The sequence below is a fragment of the Euprymna scolopes genome, chromosome 28 (assembly GCF_053919585.1).
Source record: "Euprymna scolopes isolate OS-2025 chromosome 28, ASM5391958v1, whole genome shotgun sequence".
In the NCBI taxonomy this organism is placed as follows: Eukaryota; Metazoa; Mollusca; class Cephalopoda; order Sepiida; family Sepiolidae; genus Euprymna; species Euprymna scolopes.
The window spans coordinates 65,619,731-65,642,975 of record NC_136509.1 but is presented as its reverse complement, the minus strand read 5'-3'; the positions used below and the strand labels follow the sequence as shown (position 1 = coordinate 65,642,975).

The following is a 23,245-nucleotide window of genomic DNA, read 5'->3' as shown; positions in this document are numbered from 1 at the left end:
AAAAATAATATTTCTACTATTTTTTAAACAACTTTAATAGTTTATTTTGAAAGTATATTCCATAAAGAAAATAAACAACTCGCTTTAAAAAGAGAAATTACGAGTTTTTTTAATATTTTATTCGCAGTTTTCTGTTAGGGGTGTCAAAAATTCCTCCAAATTTCTGATACATCTAGAGTTTCTATTCTTTTTCTTTCTTTCTTTTTTTTCAATATTTTAAGCAGATTTGTCACTCAGCTAGCAGATTTGGTGCTTGTACACTTTATTGCCGAAATTGGAGACGCCATTTTTTTCACGCACTTGCTATCCAAATATAAGGCCGAATGATTGCTTCCGGTTTATGTCTCCCTAGATTTGGATGCGTGAAAAAAATGGCGTCTCCAATTTCGGCAATAAAGTGTAGAAGCACCCCAAATTTTTATGGGTCGCTATTTTTGCCATAAATTGTTAGGTGAAAGTTTTTTTTCAGGTAAACTTGCACTTATTTTTTTAAAAGAAAGTTGGTAGTAAACGTTTCTTCTGGAAAACATAATTTGGTACTCCTTGGGCGTTGAGTTCCATGGCGACCAGCATAAAAAACACGCATCGCCCCCTTTCTGACGCAAGCACACGTAACAGTTTTTACTGACGTTGTCGTAGAACTAAACGATTATTTGTCACATTATTTATTTTGAAAAAAAAGAAAAATTACTAAATATTTATTAATAATGCCTCACTTTTACAGACATTTGTTTTTAAATTTCTTTTTAAATGACGACTTTTATCGACTTTTTTTTAATAGCATTTGCGGATGGGTAAAAAACGAAAAAAAATAAGTTTAAGGGAGTAATAAATGTTAATTTTGGTAAATTTATTTAGTTTAATTTATCGTTTCCGGAAGTAATAAATGTTAATTTTGGTAAATTTATTCTTTCCCTTTCCGGAAGCAATCGTTCGGCCATATAATGATGTCTCCCCTAGATTTGGATAGCAAGTGCGTGAAAAAAAAATGGTGTCTCCAATTTCGGCAATAAAGTGTAGAAGCACCCCAAATTTTTATGGGTCGCTATTTTTGCCATAAATTGTTAGGTGAAAGCGTTTTTTTTTTTTTTCAGGAAAACTTGCACGTTTTTTTTTTTTTTTTTTTTTTAAAGAAAGTTGGTAGTAAACGTTTCTTTTGGAAAACAGAATTTGGTACTCCTTGGGCGTTGAGTTCCATGGCGACCAGCATAAAAAAACACGCATCGCTCCCTTTCTGACGCAAGCGCACGTAACACTTTTTTTTTATTATTTACTGACGTTGTCGTAGTAACTAAACGATTATTTGTCACATTTATTTTGAAAAAAAAGTTTTACTCTTTATGAATATTAAAAGAAAAATTACTAAACATTTATTAATAATGCCTCACTTTTACAGACATTTGTTTTTAAATTTCTTTTTAAATGACGACTTTTATCGACTTTTTTTTAATAGCATTTGCAGATGGGTATGCTGACATTTGTTTTTTTAAATTTCTTTTTAAATAACTTATTTTAATAGCATTTGCAGATGGGTAAAAAACGAAAAAAATATCTAAGCCATTTACAATTTCTCGGTATCTTGACTTTGATAAAATTTATTTGTTAAAAATATTTGTAAAAGTGAGAATTATCAGTAAATGGTTTAGTTTTTTTTTTTTTTTTTTCGTTTTTTACCCATCCGCAAATGCTATTTAAAAAAAAGTCGATAAAAGTCGTCATTTCAGAAATTTAAAAACAAATGTCTGTAAAAGTGAATTATTAGGCCGAGCTCGAAACATCTATAAGGAACAGGAGCCAATTGCAGCAGCAACTAGTATTCGACATGCAGCAGTCGAACTGCATGGAGGTAATGGGGATTTTCTCCCAAGTAGTAATAAGCGTGTAGGCCCAGTGTGCTATAAATGTGGGGAGATCAATCATTTTGCTAAGGATTGCCGAAGTGATAGGAGGTGTGTATATCCACGAGCCCAGAGAACAGTACAATGCTATCGCTGCAATAAGTTTGGGTACATATCTCGCAACTGTTTGGGAAACAATGTTGGGGGCAAGTTACTATCGCCACCCTTGCCACTTGTCAACCAATAAACACAGGATTACCGGTCATTGGCGTTAAAATTGATGATGTGCAGTGTTCAGCACTCATAGACACGGGGTGTTCCCGGTCTATAGTTAGTGCACATCACTGTCAGATGTGGCGGGAGCAACCAGTCGGTATTATGACGATCAATGGCTTGTCCCGAGCATGTTGTGGTAAAGGGACAGATGATGTGTCCTCTATAGTACCAGACTTGACCGAATAGTTAATTGTAGGCATAGACCGATTCATACCATCTAAAAATATCCAACAAAAACCTATATACTCAGTCTGTTAAATCCAAAGTAGCTGATCAGCGACTTGGTTCCCACCAGTTTTGACAAATAACAAATAGGATCCTGAACATTATCATTATCAACGGACCAGAGGTCATCTCCTCAGCTTCAGACAAGGCCAAACTATTTGCCAAGAACATTGCAGCTAATTCTATCCTATGCAACGAAGGCATCAACTCCCCATATTTCCTCTTATAACACAGAACACGCTATGTAACATACAAATATCTGTGCATGAGGTCGCCAAGCTAATCAAGAACCTTGATTCCAGTAAAGCTACTGGCCCTGATGGCATCCCAATTATAGTGTTAAAAAAGCTTCAACCAGAACTTGCTCCCATACTTACGAAACTGTTTAAACCTTGCCTTAAGGAGAAGTGCTTTCCAACACCCTGGAAAACCTCATCAGTATGCCCTGTATTTAAGAACTCAGGTGATAAGTCATCTCTCTCTCAGTACAGACCAATATGTCTCCTGTGTGTCATGAGTAAGTTGCTGGAATCCATATTAAATAGAGAAGTAGTCAACCACCTCAGCAGAAATAACCTTCTTAGTGACATGCAATATGGTTTCCGTTCTGCAAGATCTACAGCAGATGTGCTAACGGTTATATCTCACAGGATTAGTGAATCTCTTGACAAAGGCTTCCTTTCCAGGGCAATTGCTTTTGACATATCAAAGGCCTTCGACAAGGTATGGCATAAAGGCCTACTTCACAAGATCTCCAGCTACGGTATAACTGGAAATATTCTCTCTATCATTAAATCATTTCTCTCTGATAGGCTCATAAGAGTAGTGGTTGATGGATAAAAATCAGAGGCCTGCAGTATTAATGCTGGAGTCCCTCAAGGGTCCATACTGGGCCCAACTCTCTTCTTCATCTACATAAATGATCTCCTAAACACATACTTAAATCATTCGTTGACATCTATGCTGATGAGACGACCATCTACAGCAACACATCAAAGGCTGTAAATGACCAAGTTTTCTCTGATTCTCTCTCCTCTGATCTCGAACGAGTGGTTCAGTGTGGGAAGACGTGGCTGATTACCTTTAATGCATCTAAAACCAAACTCCTATGTTTACATCATCAAAGCTCGGATCCTCATCTGGCATCAATTGAAATGGATGGCTCTCGTCTAGGAGAAGCTCCATGTTTTGACAAGCTTCTTGGCTTGACATTCACTCCTGATCTGAAATGGAACACGTACATAAAGTCTGTTGCCAAGGTCGCTGGAAAGATGGTGGAATCCTTCTACCGCTCCAGAAGATATCTCACTACTGATGCAATTCTCTATCTATATAAAAGCCAAGTACGTCCAAGGATGGAATACTGCTGCCATATCTGGGCAGGAGCTGCTGAAAACAGCCTATCCTGCCTTGACAAAGTACAAAATAGACTTCATGGCTTAGTGGGGGATGCCCTTTTCTCTTCCCTGCAACCTCTCTCCCACAGAAGAGACGTTGCAAGCCTATCTTTGTTTTATCGTTATTTCCATGGCAGGTGCTCGTCTCAACTCCAATCTCTGGTCCCCCCTCGCCAATCTTTTACAAAAAGCACCCGTCTAGCTGAATCCACTGTCAAAAACTTTCCTCACTCTTTATCTATGCCTAAATCAAAACATAGATTCCATGAACAAAGCTTCTTTCTCAGAACTGCACGCCTGCAGAACTTTGCTCCGTCTGCCTGCTTCCCTCCTGACTACAACTTGGATGTCTTGAAGTCCAACGTAAACAAATTCCTGATTAACCGCCCCCTTAAGTAGACACTCTAAATATCCACACTAATGGACTGTACTTACAATAACCCTTATCCCCGAGTGGCTTGTAAAAAAAAAAAAAAAAAAAAAAGTCACGATCTGTACTGAGAAGGGTGACACAGCCAAAGTTAACGTTCTGGTGATGCAAGAAAAACCCCTTGGCTATGATATGTTGATTGGAATTGATGCAATACAAGCACTAGGAGGCGTCATAATCACAGCGACTGGAGATGCTTGGAGAAGGGAAAGAAGTCTGTGCAGCCATGTCTATTGAAGAAAAGGACTTCTGTGCTACGTCTGACAACAACGAAAAGACATGGACTGCAAAGTGGAAATGGACTACGAGCCAGGCACCAGATCGACTGTGCAACACCATTCCAGAGTATGCAGTTTCCATGAAAAAGAACTTCAGATGTGGATTCATAACGGATGGTTAATACCGTACCCACAAGAACGTCTAGGACCACCCAAAGGATTATTTCCGCTCATGGCTGTTAAACAACCCACTAAAGACAAAATTCGACCCATAATGATTTACCCAGAATTGAATCAACATGTTGATGCTTTCACTGGAAACGCAGATGTGTGCACTGCTAAACTAAGAGAGTGGCGTCAGAAAGGGAGTAATGTAGCACTGCTGGATTTGAAGAGAACTTACCTGCAGGTACGTGTCCATGAGTCGTTATGGCCATTTCAGACAGTGATAATCAACGGAAAACGATATTAAAGACAACTATCATTAAAACTGTTTTGATGCAGGATGAGACCACAGCAAAAGCTGCTCCAGCTTACATTGATGACATCTACGTTAATGAGGATATAATGTCTGCAGATGCGGTTCGAATAAAACTGGAATCGTTTGGGTTAATAACCAAAGAACCTAAGTGCCTAAAGGATGGGGTGCCCCTGTTGGGCTTAGAGGTCTGGGAGGAGGGCAATACTTTGAAATATGATGAAAGCGAGGGAGCGCGATTCCCGAGTTACCCAGTGCATTGTTTTCTATTTGTGGTAAATTAGTAGGACATCTGCCTGTCTGTGGATGGCTACGATCGACCATAGGAGTGTTAAAAAGACGAGTAACTGCAGTAACCAAAGGATGGGACGACATGGTGGATGATGATTCTCTCCAACAAATGATGGCTGAAATGTTGTCCAGAGTACATAGAAACGACCCTGCCTGAAGTGAGTCGTAAGTATCTGGAAACGAATTGAATGCATGGGTTGACACAAGTTAACTGGCTACAGGTGTTGTGTTGAAACAATTGGGTGCTGTTGTGGAAGATGCGTGCTGGCTTCATCCAAAAAATGATACCCAGCATATAAATGTGGCAGAACTTGATGCCACGTTAAAAGGGCTTAATCTTGCATTGCAATAGCAGGCTAAGGTTGTGCATCTCCACACTGACTCATTGTGTGTTTATTATTGATGTAATGAGATAGGGATCTGATCCTCCACAAAAGACATGTGCGACCGTAACAGATCAATTAACACCTGACCAGATCCATACAATACATCAGCAGAGTGGACATCCCGGAATTCAGAGGAATTCATATTTTGTCCGAAGAGTTTGTCCTTTAACTACAAGAGCATCAATCAAGGCAGTTATACGTTCATGTGAAGACTGTCAGTGAACTGATTAGGCACCATCTCAATGGTAAAAAGGGAAGCTTGAGGTGGAGGACAACTGGTATCGAGTAGGAATGGATGTAACGCATTATGAGGGCAAGCATTTTTTGACCTTGACAGATTGTGGCCCAACGCGTTTCCTGTTGACTATCTTTTTTTAATGTGGTGCCCTGCTTGAAATTCTGACTGATAACACCACTACGTTTCAATGTCAAGAATTTCAGAAATTCATGCAGGAATGGGGGATTAGAATGCATTACCGATGTGCATATTTTCCCGAAGGTAATGGTATAGCGGAGCAGTGTCACCGCACCATTAAAAGAATTGTGGCCAAGACACAGTGTTCTATTCCAGAAGCTTTGTACTGGTATAATGTGACACCAAAGAACGATGCAACACCAGAAACTGCACCAGCTAATGGGATTTACTGCTATGAACAGCATATAAAAGGAATTGATGTCACACCATCAGTGATTAGCATTATCAATACACCATATCAAGTGGGAGACCGTGTTTGGGTAAAACCCCCAAATGCTGAGTGCACTGTAAAATTTTGCAGAGGAAAAATAGATAAAATCATAAGTCCTCAGACCATGTTGATTGATGGTGTACCACGTCATGTAAAATATATTTACCCCTGTTATACCTCTTCTGATTCTGAGGACGATGAGGAAGATCACATACAGTTCAGGGATGATCCTGATCGCCTACTGCCCCTTCAGGTGAGCATAGAAACACTACCTACAGAACCAGATGAGGGAATGATGGAACATACTGGTGGCAATAGTGATAAGAACGATGGACACGGGGAAGTATTACCACCAGTTCCTTATCAAAGTACCCAAGAAAGACGAATACTGCCCACCTTCCGTGATTGTGAAAGACCGCCTATAGCACCACGAGAGGGGATGATGGAACATACTGAGGAAGATGGAACCGAGGAAGTGATGCCTCCGATTCTTCGAAGGAGTACCCGACAAAGACGGATACTACCCCCTTGCCCTGATTGTGAAACACCGCATATGGAACCACAAGAGGGGATAATGGAACAGACTGGTGGCAATAACGGTGGTAATGAGGAAGATGGCAATGAGGAAGTGCTGCCCCCGATTCTTCGAAGAAGTACCCAACAAAGACAACTGCCTCCCTGCCCTGTGTGTGATCATGAGATCAGGGAGGAGTGTAGGAAACGCCTGACTAGCACGTGTGCATAATTCAACGGGTCGGTCGTGGAAAGAATTGAAATAAGAAAAAAGAAACAAAAATGGCTGCCTTATCTCTTTATATACCTACAATGTTACCACCTGATGTGCAGATGAGATGCTCCTGGTTGGAGATAAAAGAGGGTTGATTTTTTAAAGAGCACATTCATTTTGAAGTTGGATTTCGAAGAAATAAGTTGAATTAGCAGAAGTGCGTTTGGAGTTAAGAGAAGGTACGTTACGTATACACAAGTTTGAAAGTTGGGAGTTTGGACAAGTGTCAAACTTACCCAGGAAATTATTGGTGTGGCGGGCAGAAGAAATAACACTCAAGTTATTGAATTATACAAACAAACATACAATTTACATTTTTATCTATAGAAATTAAAAAAAAAAAAACAGGATGAATGAAATATTAATCGATGAGAAAAAGTAATTCAATGCTTCTTGAAAATACTTGAACGACACACCACAAACAACAAAAAAAACTGGTCGAAAAGTTCATTGGCCAAAACATTTCAAACAATATATAACTTATTAAAAAAAAATATATATATACATAAAAAACAAAAGCGAAATACGTTCCTCTTGTATATATATATTTTTTTTCTCCCCAGGAGGGGGAGTCTCGTTCGAACGTTTTCCCTCACATATACACACCCACATGTACGCACGCACATACGCACACACACACGCATATACACATCCTCATACACACACTCACATTCATGCGCATACACACACACGCTAACGTGCACACACACACACACGAGCCATGACGTCACTTCCTTTAAAGTGAAAGCCAGACATGCACACCCAGAACACTAACTCCAGTATAAAAGCCAACAAAACCTGTTAACTCCTCTTTTTCGTCTGGACCAGCATTCGAGCTGCTTAGTCGACGAACCGACCACACATTCTAACGTCACTTTCCCTGCTACTGTGACGTGGCGCAAGCACACTTTATATGCTTTCTCTCTCCATGAACTGGATTGACTTTTCTCACTCTATCTCCCCTTTGCTTTGGCACATCAACACAGACATGTGCGCGACGTTCTACTGAGCTTAACCCTTTCTTTCTACAGACGGCTTGCCACTTCGCGTTTCTCTATTGCATTCCCCCTTTCCTTCTACGTGCGTAGTCGTCAACGGCTGAATGAACACGTGTACACCGAAGACTTTCATTTCTCAACAGAAAATAAACGACATGTTTATTTTATTCCAGCATTTGAATTCTTTGTTTCCTTCATTCAATTCGTTTCATTATTTTTTTCTTGTAGCGAGTTAGGGTATTTTATACCCTGGTCCGCAACAACGTATGCACAAGTTTGGAAGTTTGGACAACAGTGTCAAACTTACCCATTATTGGTGTGATGGGCAGAAGAAATAACACTCAAGTTATTGAAAAAGTAATTCAATGCTTCTTGAAAATACTTACATTAATCGACAAAAAGAAAGAAAAAATTGTTCTTTTTAAATAAGAAAAACAGAATATAAACATGCTTAGTCACGCAGACGCACATGTGTTTGTTTTAAATGTATTGAAAAATGAATCAATCATACATCGATAATGTAAAAAAAAATCTGAAAAGAAAAAGCAGGAAGAAAAACAACAAATGGATTCAATTTTTAAAAAAATAAAAAAACAGGATGAATGAAATACTTATCAATAAGAATAAATAATTGAATGCTTCTTGGAAATGTTAAAATATGACACTGGAATAATGAAATTAGATTTGGTATAATCCAGAAGTTCTTCCGTAAAGCAGCCTTGGCCCAATTCAGAACCAAAATACTTTTTAAAAAATAGATTTTTATTTTATAATTTTTATTTTATTTTAATAACATAAAAAACATATTCAGATTCTAATGAATTAATGTCAAAAAGTTTCAACAGAAAAGTAATCATTGTTTTGTCAAAACGAATATACCAAGAGTTTCATTTTTATATATTTTTACACATGCGATAAAAAGGGGGTGGGGTGTAGATAAAAAGCAAACAAACGGATATAAAAGGAAATTTACGACAAACAAATATTTATCGCACGTGTGACAAGGATGAAAATAAAAGAAGACACGAGGACGAATACAACAGCATGCAAGAAAGAACAAACACGGACACCAGTGATAACGCTTTAAAGTTAATTTTATTATAAAAATTAAAGTATGGTAGGGAGGGTAGGGAGATTAAACAGAAATAAAAAAAAACAAATTACGAGGATATGAGGGGGTACGAGGGGCGTGCAATAAGTAATGTCCTTGACCCACTTTCCATAGCAGTAGAGCAACGAAACTTGGTACAGTTATTAGTCTTTCTCTACATAGGAACCACCCAGAGTTATGCATTTCTCCCATCGTTTGATGCAGCTCTGGAGACTGCTTTTGTAGAACACCCCAGGTTGGTCCTCCAACCAGGACGTGACTTCAGAAATCAAGGCTGGATCATCTGGGAAACGCTTTCCTTTCAAAAATAACTTAATGGCTTGGAAGTGGTGAAAGTCAGAGGGTGCAAGATCAGGAGAGTAGGGAGGATGGGGAAGGATTTCATAACCACACGCCCGTGCTTCTGATCTGGCGACATGCGAGTTGTGGACCAGAGCGTTGTCCTGCAGGAGGAGGGTACCTTTGCTGATCTTGCTCCGCCTCTTGATTTTGATAGTTTCCCTTAATTTCCTTTGCTAGGAAATCTGTCATCACTACTCCATCCTGGTCCCAGAAGACTATGAGCATGACCTTGCCAGCAGAGAGCTGCACCCTTGCTTCTTTGGAGGTGGTGAGTCCAAGTACTTCCACTGCATTGACTGGGCTTTGGTCTCTGGATCATAGTGATGGACCCAGGTTTCATCCTGTGTAATCAGTCTTTTGAAAAACTTTGACTCATCTTCTTGGCACATCTCCAAATTCATCCTCGAGCACTCGACGCGTTCTCGCTTCTGGAATGGTGTGAGAAACCTGGGAATCCATCTGGTAGACACCTTATGCATATGCAAATGGTCACAAATGATAGTTTCCACAGACCCTGTACTAATCTGTACTAATCTGTGGAAACATCTTGGGCTATTTGGCGAATAGTAATGCGCCGATCTTCCAAAGTGGCAGCCTCAACTTGACGGACAGATGCCTCATCAACGGCAGGAGGGGGGGGGGCGACCTTTTTATTCGCTTCGGATGACCGTTCATAACATGCAATATATATTCCTTATGTATCATTCGTCCATTGTGTCGGTTATTCTCCACTATATATCTTTTGGTGTACCGTGTTCCTTGCCATTTTATGGTCAGCATTAGCTCATTTATTTCGCTGTTGAGATGGAGTTTCTCCCTGGCATTATCTCCTTTCTTTCACTGTTGATAGGGGGGGAGGGTCGACATTATCTGTTTTGACGACATCAGTTCGTTTGCTTTTCTATGTTGTTGGGTGGAAATTTTTCCACGTCAGCTCGGCATGACGATGTGTTCCAGCAGGCAAGTGTGTTTTTACCACAAAAATGTTTCTTTCCCCTCTTGCTCTCTCTTTTCAGACTTTTCTTACCCTCTTCTTTTTTCTTGGTTCGCTTAGTAACTAGCAAGGGACAGAAAGCGTATCGTTGACCGGGTGACCTGATCACCTCGCTTGCTGATTCACCCACCGAACCTCTTTCTCACCTCTCTCTTTCTTCTATATTCTCTCTCTCGTTAGATTTAGCCTCTCTTTCTCTCTCTCTTTTCTTTTTTGCATTGGCCCCAATCAAACAACAAAAAAAAGATAAATTTTTCGTTGGCTTAAAATTAAATTTTAAAATTTTCTTAAGACCCAATCCAATTTAAGGATTATGTCACAATATATAGTTGAGAGAGAAAAAAATTTCTTTACTTCTTTATTACGAGTGTACATCCATAAAAATGATGGAAAAATTTTCTCCAGTTTTTACACTAATATTCATATAAAATGATGTCTCAATCAGTGAAGTTAAGAAATAAAAACGTCTCAAACTGGATAGTTTAAAAACAAAATGTGTCACTTGGTATAAAAAGGAACAAGAAATATAATCTCCATCTCCATATAGAATATTTTGATTGCAGAAATTCCCCTCTGAACCAAAGTACTGTAGGTTTGCACCAACAGATATCACATACAAATTCAATACATCTACCCTGATAGCCACTATCTTAAGTAGCTTATGACCGTCATTTCTGCCATATTTACTTGTGATAATAAAATGCTGCATTATATCTGATGAGCAATTGCCACATCTATAGAGAAAGAAGTTCCTATTTTTCTCTCAATATTTAGTGCTCCCACCGCAACCAGTTGAGACTGTTCATAGTAGTAATGCTTCTTGAAAATACATTCTATATTTTCTATGATATTGTGCTTGCACCGTCATATTGTGCTTTCACCGTCATTAACTGTTTTTTTTATATGCATACACATAACATTAGCATTACAAGTTAATTTTTTCTTTTTAGATAATTATTAATTTATCAACTTGCATGAAAAGAGCTATTAAAAGAGGCTTAAAACCGTTTGAATTATGCAAATACCATCAGTAGTTCAAAAGTTATGAGAATTTTAAGTGCCAAAATTTAGGCTTTTCCATGGACAATTTTCTTTAGAAAAAGTGGGCTAAATTACGAACCTCAACATTTCAAGAAATTTTGTAATTTCGCCACCATTTATTTATTTTTCAAGCTATTCTCATAAAACTTGGCACTCTTATGTAAAATTGTGTGCCCTTTCGGATTATGCAGTCAAATCTGATGTATCTCTTTGCCATAAGCCATGAATTATAAATTCAGATGTACAAATTTCAATTTTTTTTAAAACTGACACATGGTATTATACAGTGGGTGTCTATTTATGAACAAAACTAAGTATTATAGTAGTATTTAAATATAGCTTTATTGGGAGTAGGTATTTTCCTGCCTCCTCACCAAAGGAGTGCTTAATCTGGGTCATAGCAATTGAATTTACTCCCCACAAAGAAAAAAAAAATGAGAAGACATGAATTTATCTCAGAAATAAATCGGAAAAAATTTTTCATATAGATTTTGGATTTCTATAAAAGGTGGAAATTCCCATAGTCGACCAGAACTTATGCATTTTGGGACCAGTCCAATTTTCAATTTTGTAAATCATCTCTATCTGGCCCAAAATGTACACCTATTTTCTGAGATGCAACCATAAATCGTACTCTACATGAATCCTTGATGTAGCTTGCACAGTACCAGAATATATATATATTTTTTTTACAAAGTGGTCATCACACATCAAGGCCTGGAAGCCTCTCTGGAATAAGGGTTATTGCGTGTACAGTACGTTAATGTTGAGATTTGATAAAGTGTCTACTTAAGGGGGCGGTTCATCAGGAATTTGTTTATGTTGGACTTGAAGACATCCAAGTTGTTGTCAGGTGGGAAACAGGCAGACGGAACAGAATTCCACAGGCGTGCAGTTCTAAGAAAGAAGCTTTGTTCATGGAATCTACGTTTTGGTTTTGGCACAGATAAAGAGTGGAGAAAATTTTTGACAGTGGTTTCAGCTATATGGGTGTTTTTTGTGAAAGATCAGCGAGGGGGGATCAGGGATTGGAGCTCAGACGAGTACCTGCCATGGAAGTAACGATAAAACAAGGACAGGCTCGCAACGTCTCTCCTGTGGGAGAGAAAAGGGCATCCCCCACTAAGCCTATTTTGTACTCTGTCAAGGCAGGATAGGCTGTTTTTAGCAGCTCCTGCCCAGATGTGGTAACAGTACTCCATCCTTGGACGTACTTGGCTTTTATATAAGTAGAGAATTGCATCAGTAGTGAGATATCTTCTGGAGCGATAGAAGGATCCTACCATTTTTCCAGCATCCTTGGCAATAGATTTGATATTCGTGTGCCATTTCAGGTCAAGCCAAGAAGCTTATCAAAGCATGGAGCTTCCCCTAGTCGAGGGCCATCCATTTCAATTGATGCCAGATGGGGATCAGAGCTTTGATAATGTAAAGATAGGAGCTTGGTTTTAGATGCATTAAAGGTAACCAGCCACCTCTTCCCCCACTGTACCACGCGCTCAAGATCAGAGGAGAGAGAATCAGAGAGAACTTTGTCATTTACGGCCTTTGATGTGTTGCAATAGATGGTCGTGTCATCAGCATAGATGTCAACGAATGATTTAAATATGTGTTTTGGGAGATCATTGACGTAGATCAGAAAGAAAGTTGGGCCCAGCATGGAACCCTGAGGGACTCCAGTATTAATACTGAGGGCCTCTGATTTCTGCCCATCAACATCTACTCTTCTGGGCTTAGAGAGAAATGATTTAATGATTGAGAAAACATTTCCTGTCATACCATAGCTGGAAATCTTTAGAAGTAGGCCCTTATGCGATATTTTATCGAAGGCTTTTGATATGTCAAGAGCAATTGCCCTAGAGAAGAAGCCTTTGTCAAGAGATTCACTAATCCTATGAGATATAACCGTTAGCACATCTGCTGTAGATCTAGTAGAACGGAAACCATATTGTATGTCACTAAGAAGGTTATTTCTGCTGAGGTGGTTGACTACTACTCTATTTAATATAGATTCCAGCAACTTACTCATGACACACAGGAGATGTATTGGTCTGTACTGAGAGGAGAAGGACGAATTATCACCTGGATTCTTAAATACAGGGCATACTGACGAGGTTTTTCAGGATGTTGGGAAGCACTTCTTTTTAAGGCAACGCTTAAACGGTTTTGTAAGTATGGGAGCAAGTTCTGGTTGAAGCTTTTTCAGCACTATAATTGGAATGCCGTCAACGCCAGTTGCTTTACTGGAATCAAGGTTCTTGGTTAGCTTAGCGATCTCATGCACAGATATTTGTATGTTGCATAGCGTGTTGTCTGTTATAGGCGGAAATACAGGGAGTTGATGGCCTTCGTCATGTAAGGTAGAATTAGCTGCAAAGTTCTTGGCAACTAGTTTGGCCTTGTTTGATGCTGACGAGATGACCTCAGGTCCATTGATGATGGTTGGGATAGAATGCACGCTTCTGTTCAGGATCCTGTTTCCTATTTGGCAAAACTGGTGGAGGCCAAGCCACTGCTCAGCAACTTTGGATTTAACGGACTTAGCATATAGTTCCCTTGCATTTTTTATTACTCTTTTACAGTGGTTGCTGGCAGTCCCGAAAGCAGCTTTAGTCTCAGGACATCTATTATGTTGGTAGCTATGGAAAAACTGATTTCTGTGTGTGATGGCCGCAGCACATTCTGTGGAGAACCATGGCTGGCTGTTGGGTTTTTGTTGGATTTTTTTGAATGGTATGAATCTGTCTATCCCTACAATTAAATATTCGGTCAGATCTGATACTATAGAGGACACATTCTTTTTAAACATGGAATGTAGGGGTAGATCAGATATAAATGTACAGAAGCTATCCCAGTCAGTCGTAGAGTATCAATATACCATACGGTGGAGAGGTACATCTGAAGACTTATTGCGTTTAGTTTTTATCTTAACTGATACAACCGAGTGGGCAGAAGATCCCAGAGGGGACAGAACGGAACATGAACATAGCTCAGGGGAAGTTGTGAGAAAAAGGTCTAGAAGGCTAGCATATTGACCGGAAGTATCGAGCACATGGGTGGGTTCGTGAACAATCTGGGTGAGGTCATAGGCAATGGTGAAATCATGACAGAACCTCCCCTCATCATCTGTCTTGTTCGAGTGGGTCAGCCATTCCACATTGTAACATTGAAGTCACCACAAATGTGGATGTTAGCCAAAGGATGAGCAGACATGATGTGCTCAATTTTCTCAGATATGTTCTTAAAAATAATAACTCTGCTGTTGTGGGGGCGATAGAGGGCAAATATAAATGCAGTGGCGTAAGCAAGTGCAACCCGGAAGCACATATAAGGTAAATTAGGGTCTTCACTGGAGATATCCCTACCACATGGGAAGCCATCTTTAATGTAGACACATACTCCATGCCCATGGCGATCTTGGGGGTCAGATTTAGATGTTAAGTTAGAGTATCCTTGAATTATGAATTCGTCTAGGGAAGTGGTCGGCCCTATTCCAGTTTCACTTAAAAAGAATATGTCTGGTTTCGTCTCTTGTAATTGGGTTTCAAGCTCTGGAAGGTTGGAATGTAGACCCCTGATGTTGGAGAAGGAGACATGGTAGTAGGGGTCTACGTTGAAGGATGGGGTTCTAGGTTTATTTGTGATTTTTTTGCTGGAGATATTTCATGTTGAGGATTTGGGATTTGTGGAACAGGTCGACAGACTTGGTTAGAGCAGGACAGAGAGAGAAAGCAGGAGAGAAAAAGATAGGAATTTTTTTTTTTTTTTTTGTAGTACATGATAAGGTAAAGCCGTAACAATTACCTACTAGTATGACATCGAGAGGCCCCACCAGAGACTACTGCATGGTCCAGAATCCATTCACCAAATGGCAATACACCAGCCCCAGTACTTTGCACCTGCTGATAGGACAGCTTCCTTAGTGGTTAATCCAAGGTTCAGGTCCCTGACTATCAGGCGTATAAAGTCAGCCCAGATGAAACGTTTATCTCCAGCACCCTGACTAGTGACATGGCCACAAGGATAGACATAGAAACAGAAGATTTCGACATCCCAGGCTACTGTTCACGAAGTACTGCCGTCCTGGAAAGCAGCTTTTTCTTCACCCTTTGTCAGAAAAATCACTCATTCGAAATGAGGACTGAGGGAGAAATAAGGAGAAGTGAGAGTACCGAGAGCTGATGATAACGCATCCACAATGCGTTGTCTACTCTCCATAATACCAGGAATCCTGATAAGCAACAACTATATATCCACCAGTTGATAGTAATTTTTGTCATTTCTATTCTGTTGTTTTACTGAAAATTCAACTATGTAAACAAAGAAATAAAACGGTAATATTTTACCTTGTTTCCACCTTAACATTTAAAATTATTATTTTAATAGGTTTTAAAGTATGCTGAAAACGAATATCGCATTTAAATTTTCTGCAAATAAGTAGTTTTCCTGATATTACGCAATGTCATTTCTTATGTTATCCTTGGTGGCCATCTTGGTATGCACGAGCACGCAAACATAACCCGAGAAACTATGCGCAAACGCACCCACCAAGATACCCACCAGCAATAATATAAACAATGACACTGCTTAATATCCGGAAAGCTACTTAATTGAGGAAAATTTAAATGCGATATTCGTTTTCAGCATATCCGAAAACTTTAAAAGGTAGTCATTTTAAAGAAAAATGTTAAGGTAAAAATTTCCAAAATGCATCACAATTAAATTCTTTATCGAACCACCTAATTATTGTTATTATTATTATTATTATTATTATTATTATTATTATTATTATTATTATTATTTAGATATCCTCAGTTAAAAAGACGGGTTTGTGTTACAGATTCGAAAAAATGGTCTTGACAATGAGTTACAAATGAATTCAAGTTTCACGATATATTTTATTTGTTCGGTGAAAGTACAGAATAGTTAACAAAATACCCTTCCTTTCCCATATTAAGAATGGGTTTCTAAATAATAATGTATTATTTCAGCATGGTAGCATAAATGCACAATACCTTTTATTGTTATATATTATTATATTATTTTACCACTAAAAAAAAACAAAAAACAAAAAACAAAAAAAGAACAATTCTACCTCAAGTACAAGAAATTATAAATTATAAATACAATGATAACAGAAACGCGTGTAATTCGTAAATTTTCTTGTTTTTTAGCGATTTTAGTACATGTGTACTAAAAGCGTTAAAAGCAACAAAATAGTATTGTTTGGAAATCAAATTTGAAAAAGTTGAAAATAAGTTTTTTAAATTGACAAACTCAGAATAAAAAATGAAACTGATTTTTACTGCTTTCGTTCTGAAAGCGGAAAAAACAGTTTTTTTTTTTTTAATTTTTAAGTGAATACAAACGAAACTCATTAATGTGCTGACTTTAGTCAGCTGCCTGAGTGCTCGTCAGCGCATTAGCGCATAGTGAGCCGCCCCCCCTTTAAGTGGATTTTAATTTCTATAAAACATAACATTTTAAAGAAATTTCTGCCCAATTAATAATTATCAAATATTTACATATTATGCATGAAAATAATTCTGAAACTATTATCTATATGAAAATGGATGATATATGCTGATTTATCTTATCAATTTTGAAATATTCTTCGTCAATTTTACTCGGTCGTAACTTTGTTTGCTGTAGTCATAAAAATATAAATCAAAGTCCAGTAGAGATGAACTTCTATATTCATATAGCCTGTAAAATTTCAGCCATATCCAATCAAATTTGACTCCGCGCATATGTATTGAAATGTAACGCATGAAATGTAAACATTGAAAAAAAAAAACAGTTTCTCTTTTTGTTGTCACTTTTTACCGTTTTTTCATTTTTAACTTGGATCATAAAAACATTGAACGCATAAAAGAAAAATACATTAACATCATTGGAATGCTTATTCTATTCTCTTTCCATCAATGTAATTCTTTAAAAATTGATCCACAAATGAAAAAGATATGACTTGTTGAAGCACATTAGGTATGTAATAATGCCAATGTCCATGAAAATACAGCATACGCTTATAATGCTAATAACATACTTTTTCCATTTTTTGATTCACAAAAAATAAAGTCTCCCTTGCTTGATTCCATCCATTGTCATTGGCTGAGCTCTGACCATTCTTATATTCGGGATTAACGGTATTCACACCAAAAAACCAACGCTAACCTACCATTCAAATATGGCATTGCAATGATACACATTCTTCCCCACTGACTACATCGCTGCGCTCTTTTTCTTACATTATGTCAACAAAACACACCAGGCCTATAATACACAAATAAAATACATCGGTACTTTCCATATTTATGTGATTTTTTTTTTTAATATTTAAGATTATTACTACACGGCAAAATTTCGATAGATGATGGATACACGACCATATGGACACAGAAAAACGTCACCCTCAGAGAAGTAGATTTGTTCACACTGCATCTTTATGTATAGAAAATTAATTGTCTCCACAAAATCTAATTGCGATTTTCATAATCACTGTACTCAGAAAAGTCGTCAATTTAAAGAAATTGGTAGAGGCAGACCTAATGTAACAAATATGTTTAAAACAAAACAAAAAAAAACAGTATTAAAAGAAAAGTAAATAATCAAAAATAGTAAAACTTATTAATTTATGTAGATAGTTTTTTGGTCAATTTTGTAATAAGGTCCATTCACTCAGTATAGGCTGACGCTAATTCCTTCTTATAAAAAATAAATTTTGTCTTGGGTGGGGGTCCATTTAAACAAACTGAGCCACAGCAACGCATGTTCAAGTATGGCTAGTTGAAAATAAAAATCAAATTCATCCAATATTTTTTAATGATTTGTCAGTTTAGCAAAAAGTTCTTTATTATTTAAATAGGTGGGCAAAAAATACTTGATACTTTTCCAAATGTCAAGTTTTCTGTTAGAGTGACGTCACTAGTTTTAAATAAATTTATTTTTTTTTGTCTTAATTCTTGTAAAGTTTCATACACTCATTTACCTAAGTTTGCAAAATTAAAAGTAATTTGATGTTCAAAATCTAAACACTAACATTTTCGAAAACCAATAATTATGAACCACTGACCATTAACAAAAGTATCAAACACTTTTTAAAAACTCCCTTAATCCTATCTCTAACCCTAGGTACGAGTAGCAAACCTTCTAAAAACCTTCTTTAAGCTTAATAACACTAAGTCCGAATGGCAAGCTCCACACCCAATAAAATCCCTCTCTCAGCCACACATAAGCATCTAAAAAAACAAACAGAAAAAGATCCTTCCTTAAACAAAAATGCATGTGATTTATTTCCCATAAAAATAAATTGATTAATCTCTTTAAAGTTAGAATGGCTCTTAAATGGTTATGTTACATTAAATTTATATGAAACTAACCCCCATTCTAAAGTCTAAAGTTGTTTTTCTTTTGTTCCTGTCAAGTCTTCAAGATGTTCACATATGATTTCCCTTAGCCATACCATTAACCGCCCATAATTGCATTTCTTAAAACCACACATAATCGACTAAAAAAAGAAAAATCAACATTTATCTGCTACAGAAAAAAATCGTTAACTGCCCTAAAACGCTACAGTGGCCCCAAATGGGGAATGATTTTACATTAAATTCTAAAATAATTTTTGTTTATTTTTCATTAGTTTTTCTGGGTGTTCACATGTAATTGCCTAAAAAGGTAGACTCACATATTTTAGAGAAGTGCTCAAAAGGTGGGGGTGGGGCGGGGTGAATGAAAAGTGTTAATCTACAATAATATCAAAGAAATATTATAGTATACTCATGTTTAAACGGTTTCAGTTTCTTGTGCATAAAATGTATTACAATTCAACTTTAAGTTCTTCTAGCTTCTTTTCTTTAAGTTTGCATTTTTAAGAAATTACAGCATATTTATATGCATTTACTGCAGATTATTTGGAAACTATTTATTTCTGGGAACTTTTAGTGGCGTATTCTTATTCCTTGCACAAAATACACTTTTCATTGCTTAATCTTGTGTTGTAACAAAGATATAACATTTTCACTGAAAAAGTAGTTTAAAAATGTGACAAAATGCATATGATCTTAAAGAGGGAAAAATATCCAAACATGTAATAGTCATAACTTCCTTAATTTTAATCGGATTTTAAGAATTTAAAAAAGATTCTTTCTTAGATCATCAACCTCTATCTATGTATGGCATTATTGAGATATTTTAAGCCATTTCAATTTTTTCATGTATATTGCTAAGTATTACGTGAGTAAGAGGGACTGCCGACAACTTGTTTATTGATTGGCTGGGATTGTCAGAAGAGAAGATCTGCCCAATAACTAATAAGTTTTCCTTGACCTGGCGATTGGCCCAGAATGCATTACCCCAAAATGCCATACTCCACAGTTCCGGATTAGGGGATTCATCCAGGTGTCCTTGTTGTGGAATTCTAGCAGAAGAAATGCCGGCAGTATTGGGGGTATATCAACGAGGTGACAGCTTATATCAATCCTGAGCATCCTCGCCTGCTGAATATATTCTATGTCATCCACAACATTGGGCCGTCATGGGACTGGGAAAAACAGATGGTGTTTCTCATGATCCTGGCCGTTGCAAGAATGGTGGTGTGTGGATGTCGCTTTTGAATGAGAATCAGATGGTTGAATCTTTTGCTGATCAGGATCTGATCATGTTCTTCAATCACCAATTAAAGATCAAGATCAGATGTGATAGAAAAAGATTACAATCCACAGTTTTTAAAAGAAGATAAAAGCAGTAATAAGCTTGTGTATATGCATAGGAGTCAAATTTTGAGTATGGATTCCCTTCTTCTTGTGATGTTTTGATATTTGCTTGCAAACAAAATGTAATTATTTCTCTTTATAAATGTACAATTTTTGTGTGTCAGCTTTTTGAAAGGAATTTGATATGAACAGTCACAGTTGTTTTCGGTGTCATTTTTGTATATTTTTCTGAGAGTTAATGCAATGTTTAGGTTGGTTTGTTCAAATAATTATTACTTCCATGTTCATTTACCACAAGATGATATAACATTGGTAAGGAGTTCTGTTCAAAGATTGTATTTTCAGATATACTGTGAAATTTTATTTTTTGGGGTCAATAGCACGCAAGACAACTGGAGAAATAAATGGTTTGAAAGACATCAAATTTTCCAATTTCCAAGAAAGTTTGAAGAGTTCAAATTCAGTGATTGATTGTGCTCCAAAAATAAATTTGGTATCATTCTTTGTTTTTCAAAGATATAGGTATCTACATAGATTTTAGATATGATAAAAATAATTTTTTTTTAATGAGATAACCAATAATAAATCACCAAAAGCATAAAAAATATTTGTATGCATATCCAAGATGGCTTCTTCAGTTGGTCGTCCCGTATTTACAATTGAAGAAGTACATTTACCTACTCAGCAGTTATAAGTTTTTGGAAAATAAATTTTAATACAAAGAATATCAAATATTTACATGAAACAATTTAAAAAAATAAAATTATATCCAAAATATTTTTTATAATTTTAATCCACAAATTCATTTTGGAAAAGAAAAATATCATTTCATATCTTTTGCACGATTATATCCCAATCAACAACTTTTTCACCTGGTAAATATACAATTTCTTTGTAGCCTTTTGATGCTAGAAATTCCTTAAGAGCTTTTTTGCCAGGCCCATGAAGGATTTCAACACTCATAACTTTGATGTCGACTTTATCAAATGGAATTGTTTTTAAAACATCAAGTTCGTTTCCCTCGACATCTAAGCTAAAATAGTCGACCGTCGTCCGATTCATGGCTAACAACATGGAATATAAAGGAAAACACTGAGTCCAAGCAAGTTGCACTTTCCGATGATTTTCCTTGGCCCAGTCAAAGTCTTTCTTGCTTTCAAATACTCGGCCCATGTTGGTATCCAAGTTAAATTTGACCTGAAGAAAAAACAAAAATACACTAAATGAAATAAATAATTTGCAAAGATCAACTGTAAAAAATATATAGTTAAGTTAGTTGTATTTTCAAAGTCAGACCCAGACCGCAATCTGCCTGATATTTGATTCGGACTAAACCAATTCATGTTTATTTGTTTTTTCCTGATAATACTTCAACTGGATAGAAGTAATGTATCCACTTTAACATTACTTTCTTCACTGGGCACTTTTTTACAGGGAGGCGCCACTTTTTTCACTGATATTTTCGAAAGTCATCTCTTTCGATTGTCTAACCTTAATTCAAACCTATGTCACTTGTGGTTTGGCGGGTGTCGTAACAGCAAAGACGTTACGTTTTTTGCCCTGTTCTTTTCCTCCTTCGCGGTATGGGTTGGATCCTGCCTTCCTACTACCACTTTTTTTTTTTTGCTTAACACACACCTCCAAACACCCGGGCAACGCCGGGCACCCATGCTAGTTCATAATAAATTTCATCCAGGCCCATTTAATTCTGGAAGTGTAACGTAACCATTATAGCTTTCAGTGTTGAATTAAAGTTTTTCTGTTTTTATTTTGAAATTGTGGAATCCCATGTTAAAGTTATCAGGGGATGACTTTGCAGAGGCCTCAGTCAGTGTATCAGCAATGTCTTTTATATTTTGACCTCATCATTCTTTTTTTATAAGATGGTTGATTGTAGTAGGTTGTTTTTTTCCAACAATTTTCCTGACTAGTTTCAAAACTGTGGAGGTTTAGATGGAAGTGATTTTGTTTACATAGTTTTTGCCAATTATTATTATTTTTTTTTTTTCCAATTTAATTATTTTCCAGATCTTTGCTTTGAGCAATTTATATGAGTTTAGGTTGATAGTAATAAGTTCTTTATGGAATTTGCAGCATTTTGTAATTTGATTGCTATTTCGCATTTGTTATTAAACCATGGTAAGTTGTGTTTGTTTGATAGGAAAGTATTTGGTATCGTTTCATTTGCTATTGTGATTCAAGTTTCCTTAAAGAGCTTCAATCTATGGTCCCCCCTCGCCAAACTTTCACAAGAAACACTCGTCTAGCTGTAAACACTATCAATAATTTCCCCCACTCTTTATCTGTGCCTAAACCTAAACGTAGATTCCATGAACAAAGCTTCTTTCTTAGAACTGCACGCCTGTGGAATTGTCTTCCGTTTTCCTGCTTTCCGGCTGACTACAATATGGTTGTGTTCAAGTCTAAAGTAAATAAGTTCTTGATGAGCCGTTCCATATAAGTTATTAAATTTACCAAATTTTCATTACTAATGATTACTATATTGACCAATTTCTACTGTACACTCTTTAACCCTTATCCTTGAGTGGCCTCTGGGCCTTGATAATGTGGTGATGCCTATGTAAAAAAAAAAAAAAAAAAAAAAAAAAAAAGTGTTTCATTGTATTTAATCTTTTTGGGTCATGAGCAAGTCTTATATTTCACAATGATTTAAATTGTTGCCTATTGGCCTTGTTTATTTTCTAGTAAAATGTTTTGTTATCATCACTGATGGGTTAAATGATTTCTATTAAAATGAGAATATGACCACTGCCACAAGGATCATTATGGACCTTTCATATATAGTCCATGATGTCAATAGCGGAATATAAGCCAGTATACAAGTCGAAATGTGTTGAGGATTAAATATTTAAGATTCCGAGGTTATTGTTATTGATCATTATTTTTTCTATTTGTTTTCAAACACCCCTAGTTTGTTTGTTTTACGGCATATCAACAACTTTTGGGTCATTTAATGCCGAAACATTAATTCTAATGTGCTAGATGTTGATTACTTGTTTTTGGTCTTATGGAATC

General features: G+C 36.8%; 1 protein-coding gene across 1 annotated transcript in view; it reads right to left on the bottom strand.

Annotated features, from left to right (window-relative positions):
- Window positions 1–20,897: 20,897 nt before the first annotated feature.
- Window positions 20,898–23,245, bottom strand: part of LOC145249683 (uncharacterized) — a 126,590-nt gene continuing 124,242 nt past the window's right edge. Inside the window, exon 4 of the mRNA XM_080111480.1 lies at window positions 20,898–21,406. Coding sequence (XP_079967606.1) covers window positions 21,038–21,406 — 369 coding nt within the window. The 3' untranslated portion in view covers window positions 20,898–21,037. The remainder of the gene's footprint in view (window positions 21,407–23,245) is intronic.